Consider the following 15,396-nt stretch of genomic DNA (forward strand, 5'->3'; position numbering starts at 1 on the left):
AGTACAGATTACTTCTGTTCATGACCTCCAACATAACTTTTTCATTGCAGTCAATCTCTGATGCTTTTTGTGGGCACTGCTGAAGAGGCTGCTGGATGAATGGAAAGCTGCTGGGGGTGTTGCTCCATCTTTATGAGCTTTCCTGTGGTTTTTCACCTCATCGTCAGCCCATTCTGGTAAAGAGCAGCAGACCTCTTTGCTCTGTTTGCTTGTTGACCTCACTCACATTGCGCCTTGTGGATTTTATTTATTTCACAATACATCATTTTCTGTGTGCTCTGTCAGCTCAGTAGTGTCTCTTATCTGACAAAGGCAAACAGGGGCCCAAAAATATTGCTCAACTTTAAGGTTAATGTGCTGCACATGAGAAAACCTTATAATTATAAATTGGAGTATTTTTGTAATTATCCAAATTCACCACCAGGTGGTGCTAAAAACACGTGCTCGGTGATGGCCAATCACCACTCAGGTGCCCACAGCAGCCTCAGCCAAAATGTCTTTTCACTTAAATGCTTGCAGCCGAATGTTGCTCATGTTGTCTCACATGTTTTATCATTAACTGGATGGTTTTGTGGTTCTGGATCATCGTTTCTCCTGATCCAGAATATCGAGTCTCTATGACAGTTTGCACACAATAACACACCAGGCTTGGAATAATCATGGCAGGAGGCCCCCGGGGCAAAAATGAGCTGAAGATCCCACATCAAGCCCCTCTTACTTCCACTCTGTTTAATCCATGCAGGTTTCTAGGCTACCTGGTTGTGACACAGTGACTAGAACTGGTCTCATGAGTTGGATAACACAAGCAGGGCCAACCTTTAGGTCCCTTATGGAGTTCGTTGATTTTGAGTTTATCCAAGAAATCTGTAATCCAGGAGCTTTTGTGGCCCCTAAAGTTTGTGGGACCTTGGACAGTCGCCTGTTTTCACCTGGCTCAGGTAATAATGAGTCACATTTCTAGCTGGAAAGTAAATTCTTGGACTTTTTCTGCTCTGCTCGTATTTCTAAATGACAGGAACGAACACCAACAGGCCGGTCTTGTCGAGGCACGCGGCAGCAGGTGATATATTACAAGCAGGTATGACAGCATGGCCGTCGCTGGTGTCATGCCACAGGTTGTGACCGTCGTCGCCGCTTCACGCCGCTGTCAGTCAGACACGATGACGGATCACTCGGATCCTTTGCTCCTGAATGGAGCGAGTGCAGCCTGGTGATTCATCCTGAGTCACAGTGACTCCTCATGAGTGGGCGTCTTTCTTAGCTCACTCCCTGCTTCAATAAGTTTTGTCTTTCAGAGCAGAACATTGTACCCCTGGCAACTACAGCTCTAAAAAAGCACAGACACGTGTTTTGTAGCACTTGTTAGCATTTATTTTGACACAAAATCCACAGTTTTTGTCGAATAAAGTAGCGCAAAGGTCTGCGTCCAACGCAGCAGAATCCCAAATGAGCATCAATGAAAAAAAAATAAAAAACCTCAAATGGAAGAAACCTAAACACAGCCCCACCCTCTGAAAAAAGCACCTGGATATGTGCAACCAAAGAAATCTTTAAAAACGTGAGAGCGTCTCATTGTTTGGATTTTACATCAGAGTATGCATCAGAAATCTCTATGCTATACACCAAGATACAAAACCAACTGCATATTCACCATGACGTAAAAATGATCGGATATTTCTACTGACAAATATCGTGTTAACAAATACCAACGACGGTCAACTTTGGCCTCATAATAAGCGACAGTGGTTTAACAGCACGACAACACGGCTGACGAGAACTCTCTCACACATGCGCACGACACGCTGAAGAGCTGCAGGTAGAAATACCCTCAAAGAACACCACGGTTGTAGTAATATTACTCTGAACTACTCCACGTACAATCACATATAGATACTTCTAGAAATCTGGTAGCTGCAGGAGGAAAAGGAGAACGCTTCGTTTCCCGGGAGACGGTCCGGATTCATCCTGAATCAACACAGTTTGATCTTTCGTTGTCCAGCGTGGGTTTTTTTAATTCTTCGATTCTTGGCATTACAAAATAAAGTCAGTACAAATATAGAGTAAATACTATCTTGATGAGGAGAAGTAAACAGTCCTTTGCAGTCAAAACTCAGCGAGGTAACAGTCTTACATCAGGCCTCGGCCGTCAGCGGCAACAGGAGCGCAGTTTGTCTGTACACGCTAACGCTGACAAGGCAAAAGAAAATCACACTAGTTCTATTTACACTGACCTCAGACCAGTTTGGCTTCAATGTAAAGTCAGAGTTGGGGTAAAACTCGCCCCCCGTTTGTGCCTCTTGTGTATAACCAGCTTTGAAAACACTTTCAGGATCCTCCTCATCTTTTTTCAACCACCCGGATAAACTAATCTTCAGTCTGCTGCATTGGGTTGAACATTTTTAAAGTTTCTCTTCATTTCCTGTGTCTGACATCTGCTGTCGTTTAGTATATTTTACATATCGCCAACACAGCTACTGTAAAAGATACTACAAATTCATAAAGAGCAGACTGCTGAGTAAGCATTTTCAAACAAAAACTACAAAAGTCTAAAAATAAAGAAAACCGATCTGAGTAGTCGATCGCGTTCACGAGAAAATCCATCAGCTGCTGATAAAACATGATGAGACGATCAGAATCAATAAGATTAGATTCAATAAGAAAACTGAACAGTCGGTCAGTTTTTAGCTGTTTGCACAACTCAGTGGTTCTTCTGACACGCCCCCAATCAGAAGCCGAAAAAAAGTTCACACCCCAACCTACAATCAATCAATCAATCAATCATCTGATCGATCATTAACAACGAGTGGAAGGCAACCAATAAAAACGGATCCAAGTTGAATTTTAGTGAAATAAAGGTCAGCACAGCATTTTTCCGACATAAAACGATCAACTTGGTTTCGCTTAATAAAATAATTTCATGTATTTTTGAGTCATTTTATGAAAAACATTAATCATCATAGTGAAGAAAATGTGGCTTCACTTCAAACTTCCCCCTAAATCACACGACTGGCGTCATTTTCCTCCTGAATATTTGTGAATGTGCAGAAACTGGATGTGATTCACAGCCAAAGAAATTATTATTATTATTACTGAAGGAACATCAATATCAAAGAGAACATATGAAAGTTTTACATTTGGGTTCAATGAAGCAGGGACATGAGTTAGTCCAGACTCTGGAAACACCTCCAGAGCAGCCGCGAGCAGCTGATCGTCAGGTGTTTGTTTTCAGGCGCTCGCGACCTGAACGTAACGGGAACACACCAGAGGCACAAACCGGGAGAACCAGATCAGAGTTTGCACTCGGGAGAAACCTTAAGCCAAAAGGCGGCGTTATGTACAATCGGGGGCCCCCGGCCGGCACAGCTCTCGGATCAGTTAGAAAGAGGTAAAAGTCTTCTTCACAGCAGTTCATTTCCTACCGACCAGCGTGAACTAGAGTCAGGAAAAAAGTGTGAATACTATTGCTAAATACTATTTTTGCAAGTCTCACATGTACTACATACAGCGTATATTTAATAAAGAGACTGCTAAGCACTGCTAGGAAATGTTCGCCCGTCTGATGCACGACTATGCACAGAAAACACACACACGCGCGCGCGCGCTCACATAGCAGCAGTGAACTATACAAAGCCTCACAGACGGTCTACATTCAGCACCACACCTGGATAAACACACATTAGCTAGAACTGATGAGGAAATAACAACTTTCCATTCTTTAGCCAACAAATGTTCATGTCTGTGTTCAGAGGATGAACAGGTGTGTCCACCTGTGGGACGCACCTGTGACTCGCAGCCAAAGAGCTTCGAACAGAAGCGAAACTTTCAAACCTGCCGTTAATCTGCACACAAACACACACGGTTCGACGAATAAAGGTTATCGAGCTGAAAGTTTTCACTCCCACAGCTGTGAATGAGCTGAAAGCTTTGCCTCCAGGCGTCCGACGGAGCCGAGGACACGGCGACGCGGCCTCTGGACGACGAGCCGCAGGGACGTTTGTCTCACAGCTAAAGGACGCACATGAGCAACAGTCTGACACGTTCTTTCTTTCTAAATGTTGTTTCATGCTTCAGAGCTCACGAGTCCCACGACAAAACCAAGAAGTACAGAGCGTCAATCAAAGGTATCGACCTCGCGCTCCACACACCGCACACCTGTACGTCGACCGACGAGGTACTTCACACTCAGAGAAAAGAAGTCCAGCTCTCAGAAGTGGCCGCACGTTGAGCCACAGCAATAAGAAAAGAGGCTTTGTTCTGACGCTGACTCCGAACCCTCACCTGGCACATCTACACCTTTGCACCTCTGGACTCAGACAGACATAACGATGGGCACTGTCTCCTCGGAGCCCGCACTCGGCTGCAGTTTTGGGCACTTTTCCAGGTTTTCAGTCAAGCGTCACGCTATGAAAATTCTCCGTAAACAGTTAAAGTGTTTTTTTTCCGCATAACCTTTTACATTCATCATCAGTGACGAGATTAGGCTTAAAGTTTCTGCCTCGTGAAAACTTCACGCTGCCTTGCAAAAACGGCAACGAGCGACCAGGAACACGTCCGAACGCAGTAAATCCAAAGTCAAACAGTCAGTTAAAGAAACAGCATAACCATGTTAACAGTCTGAAACAACAACGTAAAGTCAGAACACCGTTGTAAAGCTTTGCCACCCACACATTTTAATCAATGTTTGCCCCCCTCTTCTCCTTCAGGGAGCAACATAAGACACGATGTAGAAAACACACACTTCTCCAATCAGTCTGGAGTCGCCTTCTCTCATTATTTCAGAGGGAAGCAGGCGGGTGAGAGCAAAAACTCACCCCACAACAACAAAGGTCAACAAAGGTCAACAAAGGTCACGAGTTCGACCGCCGACCTTTCCAGAAGTTGGAAAGTAAATGAAGATCACAGAAGGCGATCCGTTTGTCAGAGCTGCTCGATTGAGAATGAAGGTCCTCTTACAATAATGATTAACAGTCCTGTTCATGTTTATTGATGCTGATTCACCTGCCTGGGATGTTCGGTGTCCCCCAACCTTTCTGCCGTGTGACCCCACCACACATTGCATATGTCTCGACGCTGTGAGCGGCTCCACCGAAGATCGTTTCATCTGAACGTCCAAAGAGGTAAAACCATCCACGACTTCACATCCAAACAGCAAAGATTTTGTTCTTCTTCTGTCTCCTCCTGGTCATCGTCACATGACCCCTCGGATTTATCTCATGATCCCTCAGATGTGGGGTCCTGACCCCGAAGGAGGGATTTCATTTCAAAAGAGCTGAAATGCTTCTTTTTTTTCCTTCTTTTTTGCAATGTTGTGTCATGCAGAGAGAGAAAAGAGCGATGAAGAGTAAACGGGTGGAGGGACGTTGAGCCCGTGGTAGAATGATTCGGTTAGCGTGTGTGAGAATGGAGACAGAGAAAGTTCATCAGCGTTTTTCTTCAGAGAAAAACATTTTCCTCCTCCTGAACCACAAATAAATTAACTACACAACAGGACTTTAAGGTGTCGGCTTCTCGTGGAGTTTCTCATTTGAAGCCCCTCCCTCAATAAGACCTGCGAGACTTTCCTTCAGATCTGAAGACGCCACTCGTTTGATCTCCCTGGTCGTCAGCTTACGAGGTCTCCACGGCGACGACCGCCTCGCCTGTCTTCTGGACGATGCCAGAGGATGAGGAGACGTGGCCACGCTGCTCGGCGCAGTCGTCCAGGAGCGGCGACTGAGCGGCGACCTTCGCTCGGAGGGAGCAGTCCACGCTGTCGTGCAGCACATCCGCCCTCTCCACCACCTTCGCGGCCTCCTTCCCTCCCTTATTGAAATGCACCTTCTGCTCCTCTTCCTCCTCCCTCTTCACGTGGCAGCGACACACCTCGATGCCCGAGTCGCCCGTTAGCCGTCGGTGCCGGAAATGATCCTCCTCGTCATCTTCCTCTTCCTCTTCCTCCTCTTCTCGTTTTTGCTCCTCTTTGCTAATGCAATGCGTGAAAACAGCCACGTTCGAGGAGAAGAGCGCCTGTTTGGGGGGAGACAGAGTGGGCCTGGGGGTCGGACCGCAAGGCGAGGCCTCTTCGTCTTTCTCTTTCTGAACGGCCGCGGCTCCGAGCGGGTCTGAGAGGACGAGAGGATGGACCTGACCAGGAGGGAGGGAGGACAACAGAATGAGGGGAGACAGTGGGAGGCGAGAAGGGTGGGAGGGACGAGAGTGTAACGGCAGAGAGAGCGGCGGCGCTAAAGGTGAGACTCCTTCGCCGCCATTCGAGGACCGTCTTTGTACAGGTATGACATCTGGAGTGACCGCAGGTATCACATCAGGTGGAATTTGCAATGGAGGTGGCGGCGAAGGAGTTGGTGCGAAGCTGGCTGCAACTCTTGGCACGACAGCACAGTCGCCCCCCGCCTCACTGGGCGTGGAGATGTGGCTGCTGTCGTACGTCTCGTCCGTCACCTGGACAGAGAAGGAGGTGCTGGAGGGGGAAGTGAGGGAGCACGACTCGCAGGAGCAGCTGGTGTAGTTGTCAGAGCTCTGGGAGGAAGTCAGGCCACTGGGACCGGGACCGGGGCCCAGGTAGGGAGGGCAGGGGTGACGGTGGTGGTGGTGATGGGGGTAAGAGGAGCTAGGACCCCCCATGGCACCTCCCTGCAGGGCGAAGACAGAACTGTAAGGTGGAGGAGGGGTGCTGGGCTGCGCTGCCACCTCCTCATAGGAGGGCAGCTTGAAGGAAGCCAGAAAACCTGAGACAGAAGAAATATCATGTAACAGCTTCAGTCAAAAGTACGTCAATTACATATATTAAAGTAATTAGTTACAAGAGAAAAGTAATTACTTAATTACTTTTAAATGCTGCTTCAATTCTCAGATTAATGCACATCTCGCCACATATTATCTTTGTGCAGCTGCAGCTCAGTGCAGAACAACACAACCGTCAGGTTTCATCAGTCTTCCCACTTTAACTGCAGTGACAGGAGTTATTCACACTCCCGACCAGCAGAGGGCAGCAACGACCTGCACTGCTACCAACAGGTTCACTGAGCTTTGCTACAGTAGTTCATACTTAATAACACATGATGAACCCAGCTTCTTCACGTTATATTAGAAATATTAAAATCCAGGGCTCATATTGGCTGAACTGTCTTGTGTCTCAGGTGACATTTGATCCTAAAATGGGGAAACTGGAGAACAGTCTGCTGCGTTTGTCTGCTGCCCTACAGCTCATTTCAATTTCAGTAACTGGAACTGCGTTGTTTAATTTGAAGGAAATGTTAGGGTTTGTTTTCCTGCTTTGTTTGCTCTATGAAGGAAATGGTAGGGTTTGTTGCTTCTTGAAGGAAATGTTAGAAGAGGCTGTTAAATAGTGTGTGGTTTAGGCCTCCACCTTCAGCACCCTCTAAATTTTCCACCCCCTACCCGAACAAGGGTCTGTATCCAATCCCTACTTTCATCTTTTGACTCTACCTCTTTATTTTCTACCCCCTACCCGAACCAGGGTTTGTATTCCCACCCCGCTTTTTTGGTGCAGTTGGTGAGAGGCAGGTGTAGATGATGGTAGTGTGGCAATCGGCAGTTACATGTGGCATCTAGGCCTGTGGTAGCATTGTAGCAGCTAATAGCTAAAGTGGTGAGAGTATGATAGTATCTTAGCAGTTAGTATTGGTAGCTAGCAATTAACATTAACAGTATAGGTGAATCTAGCTTTATTGTCTTCTTCTGTTCCTCTTAGCAGGTAGCGGTTAGCACGTAACATTAGCTAAATGGTAGCATCGGAACTGTATTGTCTTCTTCTGTTCTTCCTAGCGGTTAGCATTAGCATTAGCAATAGTTAAATGGTAGCATCGGTACTGGCCACTACCTGGAGCATCTCTGGGTCAGTTGAACGTGGCGGTGCTGTTTGGATTGTGTAGGAGCAGTGTGAACTGGCACTAGGGGGGGTGACTCTAGGAGTTCACTGCCTAACCTCCTGGAGGTGTCGTGGGACTAAGTAGGCGAAACACTGTTGAAGGGAGGTTTCCACCTGATGACCCCCAGAGACGTGTTAGGAATCACTGCTCTTTGGCAGGTATAGAGGCAGATTAGAGCTCCAAGGTTCTTCACTGAGAATGAATCCTCTTTTTGAGCACAAGTATCTTGTGTTTAAATTAACATTTGAAGACACCACCAAAGGTAGTGGAATCACAGAACCGGCGTTACTCTGCAACATGCTCTGTGCTGCAGAACACATCGTTGTCCAACAGCCACTAAAAACCCATCAGCGAAGACAACACTGCACTTTATCGCATTCAGTTAACACGGACTCTGCAGTTTATGTACAAGCCCACAAAATGTGCAGTAATCGACAGTTTAACAGTTTAATAGTCCTCAACAAATGCACAACACACTGTTTGTTGTATATTTGAGTCACATTAATAAAGCAACAGGTTTGGAGCTGAGCGCCACCGACGGGCTGGAGAAGGATCGACACACCGCTGGGTGTATCAAGTTTTAATAAGTTCAAGTTAAAAGTTTTGAATTGACAGTTAGCGATTATTGATCAGTGCTGCACCTGAAGTAAAATACCTCTGCTTTATCTGTCTTTGCAGCACGGATGATCTTTTATTTGATGGTTACTGATTGTTGTCCTTTCTAAATCATGTTCATCATTTAATGTTTCTGTTGTCTTTGTTTTATTCTTCATGCTTTAATATCGTCTTAATGGGTTTAAAGGTAAGCTTTTGTTGCTTACATTATTCATTGTTCATGTCATTTTTTTCTGCCTATCGTCATGTCGCCTAATGGAGGTCCAAATAAAAACAAAACTGCAGACACGTGGTTAAAGAAATCTGAAGAGACTCTGCAGACAACAGATCCAGACAGTGAAAAACTATGTGACATGCAGTAACGTAGAGAAACATACTGAGGTCCAGCATGGAGGAAGGGTAGTTGCAGGCTCCGTTGTAGGCGATCAGATTGATCTCCCTCTGTCTCTGCTGCTGCTGGATCCTCTGCTTGGCCCGGCGGTGGCGGTAAGCACAGAAACAGCTGAAGAGGATGAGCACCGTCCACAGCAGCCAGAACCCTGCAGAGAACAGGAAACGAGTGTTTATCATTAGCAACGAAAAAACATTCAAGTTTTGTCTCAGATCTACTCAGATTACTTATTTGACCATGATATCAACTTTTAGACAACATACTTGAGGTTGTGCTTTTGTTTTTTACCACATATATAAATTTGCATTCAAGGATGGCTCATGAATACAGTGCTTTCAGTTATAATAGAAGTAACAGAAATAAATAAATACTTTGATGAGCATGAGCGTAAGCCTCCATTTTACCTGTAAATGTCTGCTGCTATATGAGTTTTTATATAGAAACAGTTTCAGACGTCATCCTAAAGTGATGTTTTTTAGATCTAAAGAGCAGATTTAACTCAACAGCCTAAAACAGTTGTTTGGTGCCTCCCGTTGTTCACTTAATTATTATTATTATTATTTCCAAATATTTTATTGAAAACAAGTAAAATACTTTCAATCACAAAATACCATTTACCTTCTTTTGTTACTTAAATTATTGAACCACGACAGTATTTTAGATAAAATTAAACAAAACAAAAAGCCCAAAGAGCTCGTTCATTACATATACTGTACCTAAATGCTATGATGCAAAATAGTAATATAGTTAATGTCTTTTTCAATTATATTCTGTGACACTTTAATGAAGATGAGACAAAGTTCGATCAGTTTGAAAACTCGTCTCTGCTGGTGAGGTGTTCGGGACAGTCTGATCGAGAATAAGACGTGGACGCGGTCTGATCTGGACGACGAGCCTCTCTGCACTCTGGTTTCACACATCCAGTCACGACAACAGAAACCCAATCACAGGCTGCGGAGGAGGAGAGGACGGTCGGTTGACTCACACCAGAGCTCATAATAGTAGGTGCAGCAGCCCGTCTCTCCGCAGCAGTGCCCCGTTTCACACAGGTAACCTGGATTGTTGTTGACCCCGGGACAGTACTTGGGACTGACGACGGGCCGGCTACCAGCACCCCCGTGATGCTTCACCACCTGGTGGACAAAACACAGCATCACACATCACCGCAGTGAGAATCACGTCACTGCAGGGGTAAGGTAGCAGTGGCTGGTTTGGCTCTGAAGTTCCCTTTGACTGGCTTCACTTTGACTGGTTCTCGACCCTCAACAAAGTACCTGAACAGTATTGATTTAGGGTCCACTTATTAGTCTTTTTTTTACAGCTTTTACCCAGAAGATAAGGTCAGGGCAGCAGCAGGTCATTCACATCTGCCAATCTGACACAAGGGTTATAATCTCCCTTCTCTTTTTACGACCACCTGTTATCACCTGACTGAGTTTCCATCCATTTAAAACACGTGGTGACAAATCATTAATCTCTCTGACAGCTGAGAAAACTCCATGAAGACCATGAGAGGTGGTGTAAAGCTCCACAAAAAGCTAACAGGTGGGTCTTAAACCTGCACATAGAGCTGTATACACAGGACTAACATATCATCACTATATTATGGCGGACATGGAGAAACATTAGCACTTATTTCACCTGACGAGTCCAATATTCACTTCTTCATGACTTATTTAGCTCCGTTTTGGTCTCCACCAGGAAATATCTGGCTTTTTAGCTGCTAAACGCTCCACCGCGTTCGCCTGCTCTATCTCTAACTGTGTCTGCCTGCGGCCTGGTGACGTGCAGGTCATGCTCACTGGGTTTATCAGACCTTTATGCTGAATACAGCTGCCAGTGAAGATAAGATAAACTTAATTGATCCCCAGTGGCACAAGGACAACAGTCAGTACAGATAAAAAGTGAAACCAAAAGAAATAAACAACAAGAGGGAGATAAAATTTAAATAAGAGTAGAATAAATCTAGAAATTAAACAGCGCAGAGCCTGAGACTGTACCAACACAGTAAAGCTGCAGGCCCTAAAACCCAAAGGTGACACATCATGACACATTTAATCATTAAAATATCAATAAGTGCAGCTTTAAGATGATGAAGTTAGACGACAGCATGTTTGTCGGCAGCTCCAGGTTAAGGTTACTTTGCAAAAAAAAATCTCACACCTTATTAACCGTGCGCATGTCGGCCTCCTTCTGAGAAACAGCCACCTACAACGAGAAACGAGAGGACCGCTGAGAATGTTACAGTGACATCTTAATCATCAGCAAGTCAGTGTGAGGGAGAAGAGAAGTGAGGAATGAAACCCAGACGTTAAATATTAAATGTTTGGAAGCCCCGCTGCTCGGGGAGAGGAGGCCAGACCTGAAACTACAACAATAAATCAGCAAGAAGACGCTGCTGAAGCTGTTATGTACATAGCCACCACACATGAGACTGAGAAGTGCTAACAAATAATTATGCATTGCCATAGCAACCACTCTGGTTACGCTCAGAGGCTTTTTCTAGCCATGCTTTATATCATCCGGCGGTATGAAATGATGAGCCGCGGTTGAAGGTCGAGCTCCCTACCGTGGCAGCTTCAGTCCCGTCCAGCCCCTGCAGGGACATGGTCATCTGGAAAAAGACAGAGAGAGGAACAATGATTGAGACGGAGCTGCGGCGAGAGAAGCGATGCACGGGAATAATAAACAAACAGATCAGCATGCCGTGTTTCACCCGACAAGGACACATGCTTCACGAGAAACGAACGTTTTAATCAAGCATGAATAGAAACGCCACTAAAGGCCTGTTTTCCGGTCTGAAGACGCCGGTCGCTCTGCACCGCTGCCTCTTCAAGGGGATGGGAAGGTCAAAGGCTTTTTATCAAAACCTGCTTCTCCTCTGTGGGTCCAGATAGCAGACAGAAGGCACCCTGCGAGCGCCTCGTGTTCTCTCTGCTGCTCACACACGTGCATGAAAACAGTCACAAACAGAAACCAGCACTTACTGTCATGACCGACTTCTCTGCTCATCGTTTGTTTGGCAAACCGATTAGCTGATTAGTTTGTAAAATAACCAACATGCATCCCCAAAGCTCAAGATGACTTATCTGAAATTGCTTGTTTTGTCTGACAAACAGTCTAAAACTCAAATATTTGCTCGTTTTATCAGTTTCCTCGTGGGATTATTTTGACACCTGAGCAGGCACTGACACCTACAACCATCAGGCAGGACGAACGAACGCTGGCACATCAGCACCGTTAATATCCAGATATCATCTGCCGTGGAAGTGAACACCGTGTGTGCCTTCATCCTGTCCAAATGCCACTCTGTCACCGTGCACACTTAAAAATTCTGTGTGTCACTCACGCCTCTGTAAATGTCACTGAGGCCAGCTGTGAGTAAAAGGAAGAAACTGCCCGTGTGTGTGCTGCTGGACGTGGGGCCAGCGTCAAAAACAATGTGGAGACACTGGGGGCTCGCTGCCTGGTTGCACAACAGGCCCGCAGCCATGTAAATGAGACCTCTTTTGTTAACAACTGGCCGCCGGTTATGTACTCAGCACGGGGAACAATGCTGGCCCTATGACTGCAGTGTGTGTGTGTGTGTGTGTATGCATATAAGCCAGGGCACACACAGCTATTAACAGGTTCAGAATTACAACTACTGTCTGTTAGAAAGAGCCAAAATATAAAAAGCAGCAAACTCCACACGCGGCCGAGGCTGCACAACTGACTGAATATGTTAGTTAGCCTACAGACACTCATATTTACTGCAGTGTTTCATACACAACTGTGCACAGTACACACTTATTCAACAGCTGATGCATCCACAGGTTTATGAATACTGCATAACACAACATTACATGACACTGTGGTGGGAGAGCAACGTGGAACCAAAGACATACGTGCAGATCACGGGACAGATAGGACAAGCATCTGGCTGCAGGCAGCAATGCGTGGCCACGACATGACGCTGCGTGGACGTGATCACCACAGGCAGCGCCATTCAGGCTGCATACTAGTGCTAATATAACACTGAAAGAAAAGACTTAGAAATAAACACAAACACAAAAAAGATTTTATGAATTTAAAGAGCTCAAATCTGAATGTACAAGCTGGACACGAGCAAGAAACTGGCAAAAATCTGAATTAAATTACAATTATTTTTCATCTACTTTGCTGCCACTAACTATAGATAAATAAGACGTCCTGAAAATGTGTGTTTGTGTCTGATTTGTGTAGAGCACTAAATACTGTGCTGCAACAAAACCCAACAGCTGCGTCATGCATATCCACCTGTCAAACACAAGCTCAGGTGGTTCAAATGTCAGCATCTGCACTGTCAGAGTGAAGAGAGAAAATGTTCAGCCGTCAGTGATGTCAAGCTAGGTTCCTGTGGTAAGCCCACCACACGGCGCTGAGTGCACTCACATGGGTGTGAACTGATCATTCAGACTTCCCCAGAGACCACAGGCCAACCACAAATGATTTCCACCCCTGAGTCCCGAGCTCTCGATGGCATCGCCACACACGCACGTCACTACCTCCATCCTGCATGACGCGAAAACGGCGGAGAACAACCTTTCTGAAAACCCAGAAATCACGAGGGGAGGAAAGATCGAGCAGAGGCCGGCTGTGAACGGCTTCAGGATGTTAGACGACAAGCACCGACGACGTGCCGTCATGTGATGGAGTCAGGGTTAGTCATGAAACCAGCAGGATTAAGATGTGATGAAGGTGAGGCGAAGACTCTGAAGCAAGCTGATGTCATCATGCTGTCATCACACTTCCTGCTCCACTGAAGCTCGCAAAAAATGTCAAGACACATACAGACAGCACAAGAACCGAGTCCTCGACCAGGAGAAGCATCGCATGCCAGGAACTGTTCAGACCAGAACAGCTTTAAAACAAACTTCACCGCAGGAAGAACAGCAGCTGCATCCTCCAGCTGTCCTTTTTTCTGCACCTAATTATGGTTCTGCCACTAAAACACATCTGAATGTGAACATTCGCTTTGAAAACGTCCTTTTCTCTCCCCTCGAGAGTGTTTGTGGTGATATTTTACACGTATGACGGGCCGAACGCAGATGACTCCTCACGTTTTGAGATGTAAGCTGATGTGGTTTTTTTATTGTGGTGCTAGGTGTCAGTTGTTTGAGCCTACATACGTACTTTGAGACAAGAACAGACCTGAAACAAGGAAACATCATCTTCACAGTTGGCAGCCAGTGCTGTCCTGTCCTGAATCAGCAGTATGGCGTTCTTCTGCTGGCCGAGCAGCTGCACATTAGATTTATTAGGCTGTGAGGATCTGGCAGTAAAAGCTCTTTTACTCTCGCCTGCATAAATGAGAGTGAGATCCTTGGTGCAGAACCACGGGCTTCCTCTGACACCCTGCCTCAAACAAGGAGTCAACTTCAAATGTAAATCAACAAGTCACAAACCACTACTGAAATAATATTTCACTTCAAATATTCCTTTAGCAATCCCAGAGAAAGTTGACTGTATGTCTGCAGCAGCCTCTCAATTTTCCATAACTCTAAAAACAACTTCCTATAAATCAGCTGTTTTGCATCGACTGCAGCATCACAGACAATCTTTCCACTGACGACAAACTATAAAAACAGAAGCTGTACCTGTCTGACTTCACCGGACAACAAAACATTTGCTGCAGTGGTGCAAACCTGCAGCAGAACCACGCAGAGAAGCAGCGAGCAGAGGCGCAGACATGAGAGGACAGATGCTACAGAACAAGTTGGTAGTGAACAACAGCGCAGGCCGATGGACGCGTGTTGCTCTGCGGAGGAAGCGGAGCCAGCTGCGGGCAGCAGTGTCGCTGTGCGGTGCATTACCTCCTCAGCCTTCAGCCCGAGGCAGAAAGTCAACGTTTTCTCTGGATCCATGGCGACTGATGAATACCAAGCTATACAGAGAAAATACTAACGCACAGGTGGGATGTTAGGCTGCCAAGTCCCCATCACCGCTGTCCCGCTCCACAGACACGGTGGCCTCCCCATCCGCCATTGTCCGGACGGACAGACGGATGCCCCTCCCAGCCTCCGCCGCACACACCCGGGTACCGCGGCTGGTGGCTTTTACGGGTCGGACCGCGGGATGTCACGGCGCGGACGGCGGCGTCGTCGACTGTCGTCGGCCGAAGTGAGACGCGGATATTTCACTCTTTGTTTTGTCGGAGCGGGTCGGAGCTGAGCATGATGTCACGCTTCTCCAGCAGCCACAGGACGCGCGTGCAGCGCAGAGCGCCGCGGCTTTGATTGGCCGGAGCTCCCAGCAACAGCCGCACAGAGACTGCCTCAGCTGGGCCTCTCACACACTGTCGCCCTGCCAACTCCCGCTCAGCACACACCCGCAACACCTGTCCGGTCCGGAAGAAGAGCCGTGACTGCTAGCAATACAGGCGGCTAGCTGAACAGCCAGTTTTACCAGGTTTATTCAGATATTAAAAAGAATGTAAATCTAAACCAAACATCTACAAACAAAATAAGTACTTCGAGTGAA

At 46.4% G+C, this 15,396-nt stretch overlaps 1 protein-coding gene across 2 annotated transcripts; it reads right to left on the reverse strand.

The window, feature by feature from the left end:
* Nucleotides 1-1,358: 1,358 nt before the first annotated feature.
* On the reverse strand, nucleotides 1,359-15,096 carry LOC121604839 (proline-, glutamic acid- and leucine-rich protein 1-like). Of its 2 annotated transcripts, none has more exons than XM_041934462.1 (6): nucleotides 14,826-15,096; nucleotides 11,465-11,509; nucleotides 11,059-11,103; nucleotides 9,881-10,028; nucleotides 8,882-9,043; nucleotides 1,359-6,725 (listed from the first exon to the last, which is right to left on the reverse strand). In XM_041934462.1, exons 1-6 carry the CDS (start codon nucleotides 14,892-14,894, stop codon nucleotides 5,608-5,610), a joined length of 1,587 nt encoding a protein of 528 aa, XP_041790396.1. In that variant the 5' UTR covers nucleotides 14,895-15,096; the 3' UTR covers nucleotides 1,359-5,607. The 2 variants fall into 2 exon arrangements, with proteins under 2 accessions (XP_041790396.1, XP_041790397.1); XM_041934463.1 differs by having other exon boundaries at nucleotides 14,730-15,096.
* Between the last annotated feature and the right edge of the window lie 300 nt (nucleotides 15,097-15,396).

The sequence above is a fragment of the Chelmon rostratus genome, chromosome 3 (genome assembly GCF_017976325.1).
Source record: "Chelmon rostratus isolate fCheRos1 chromosome 3, fCheRos1.pri, whole genome shotgun sequence".
Taxonomy (NCBI): Eukaryota; Metazoa; Chordata; class Actinopteri; order Chaetodontiformes; family Chaetodontidae; genus Chelmon; species Chelmon rostratus.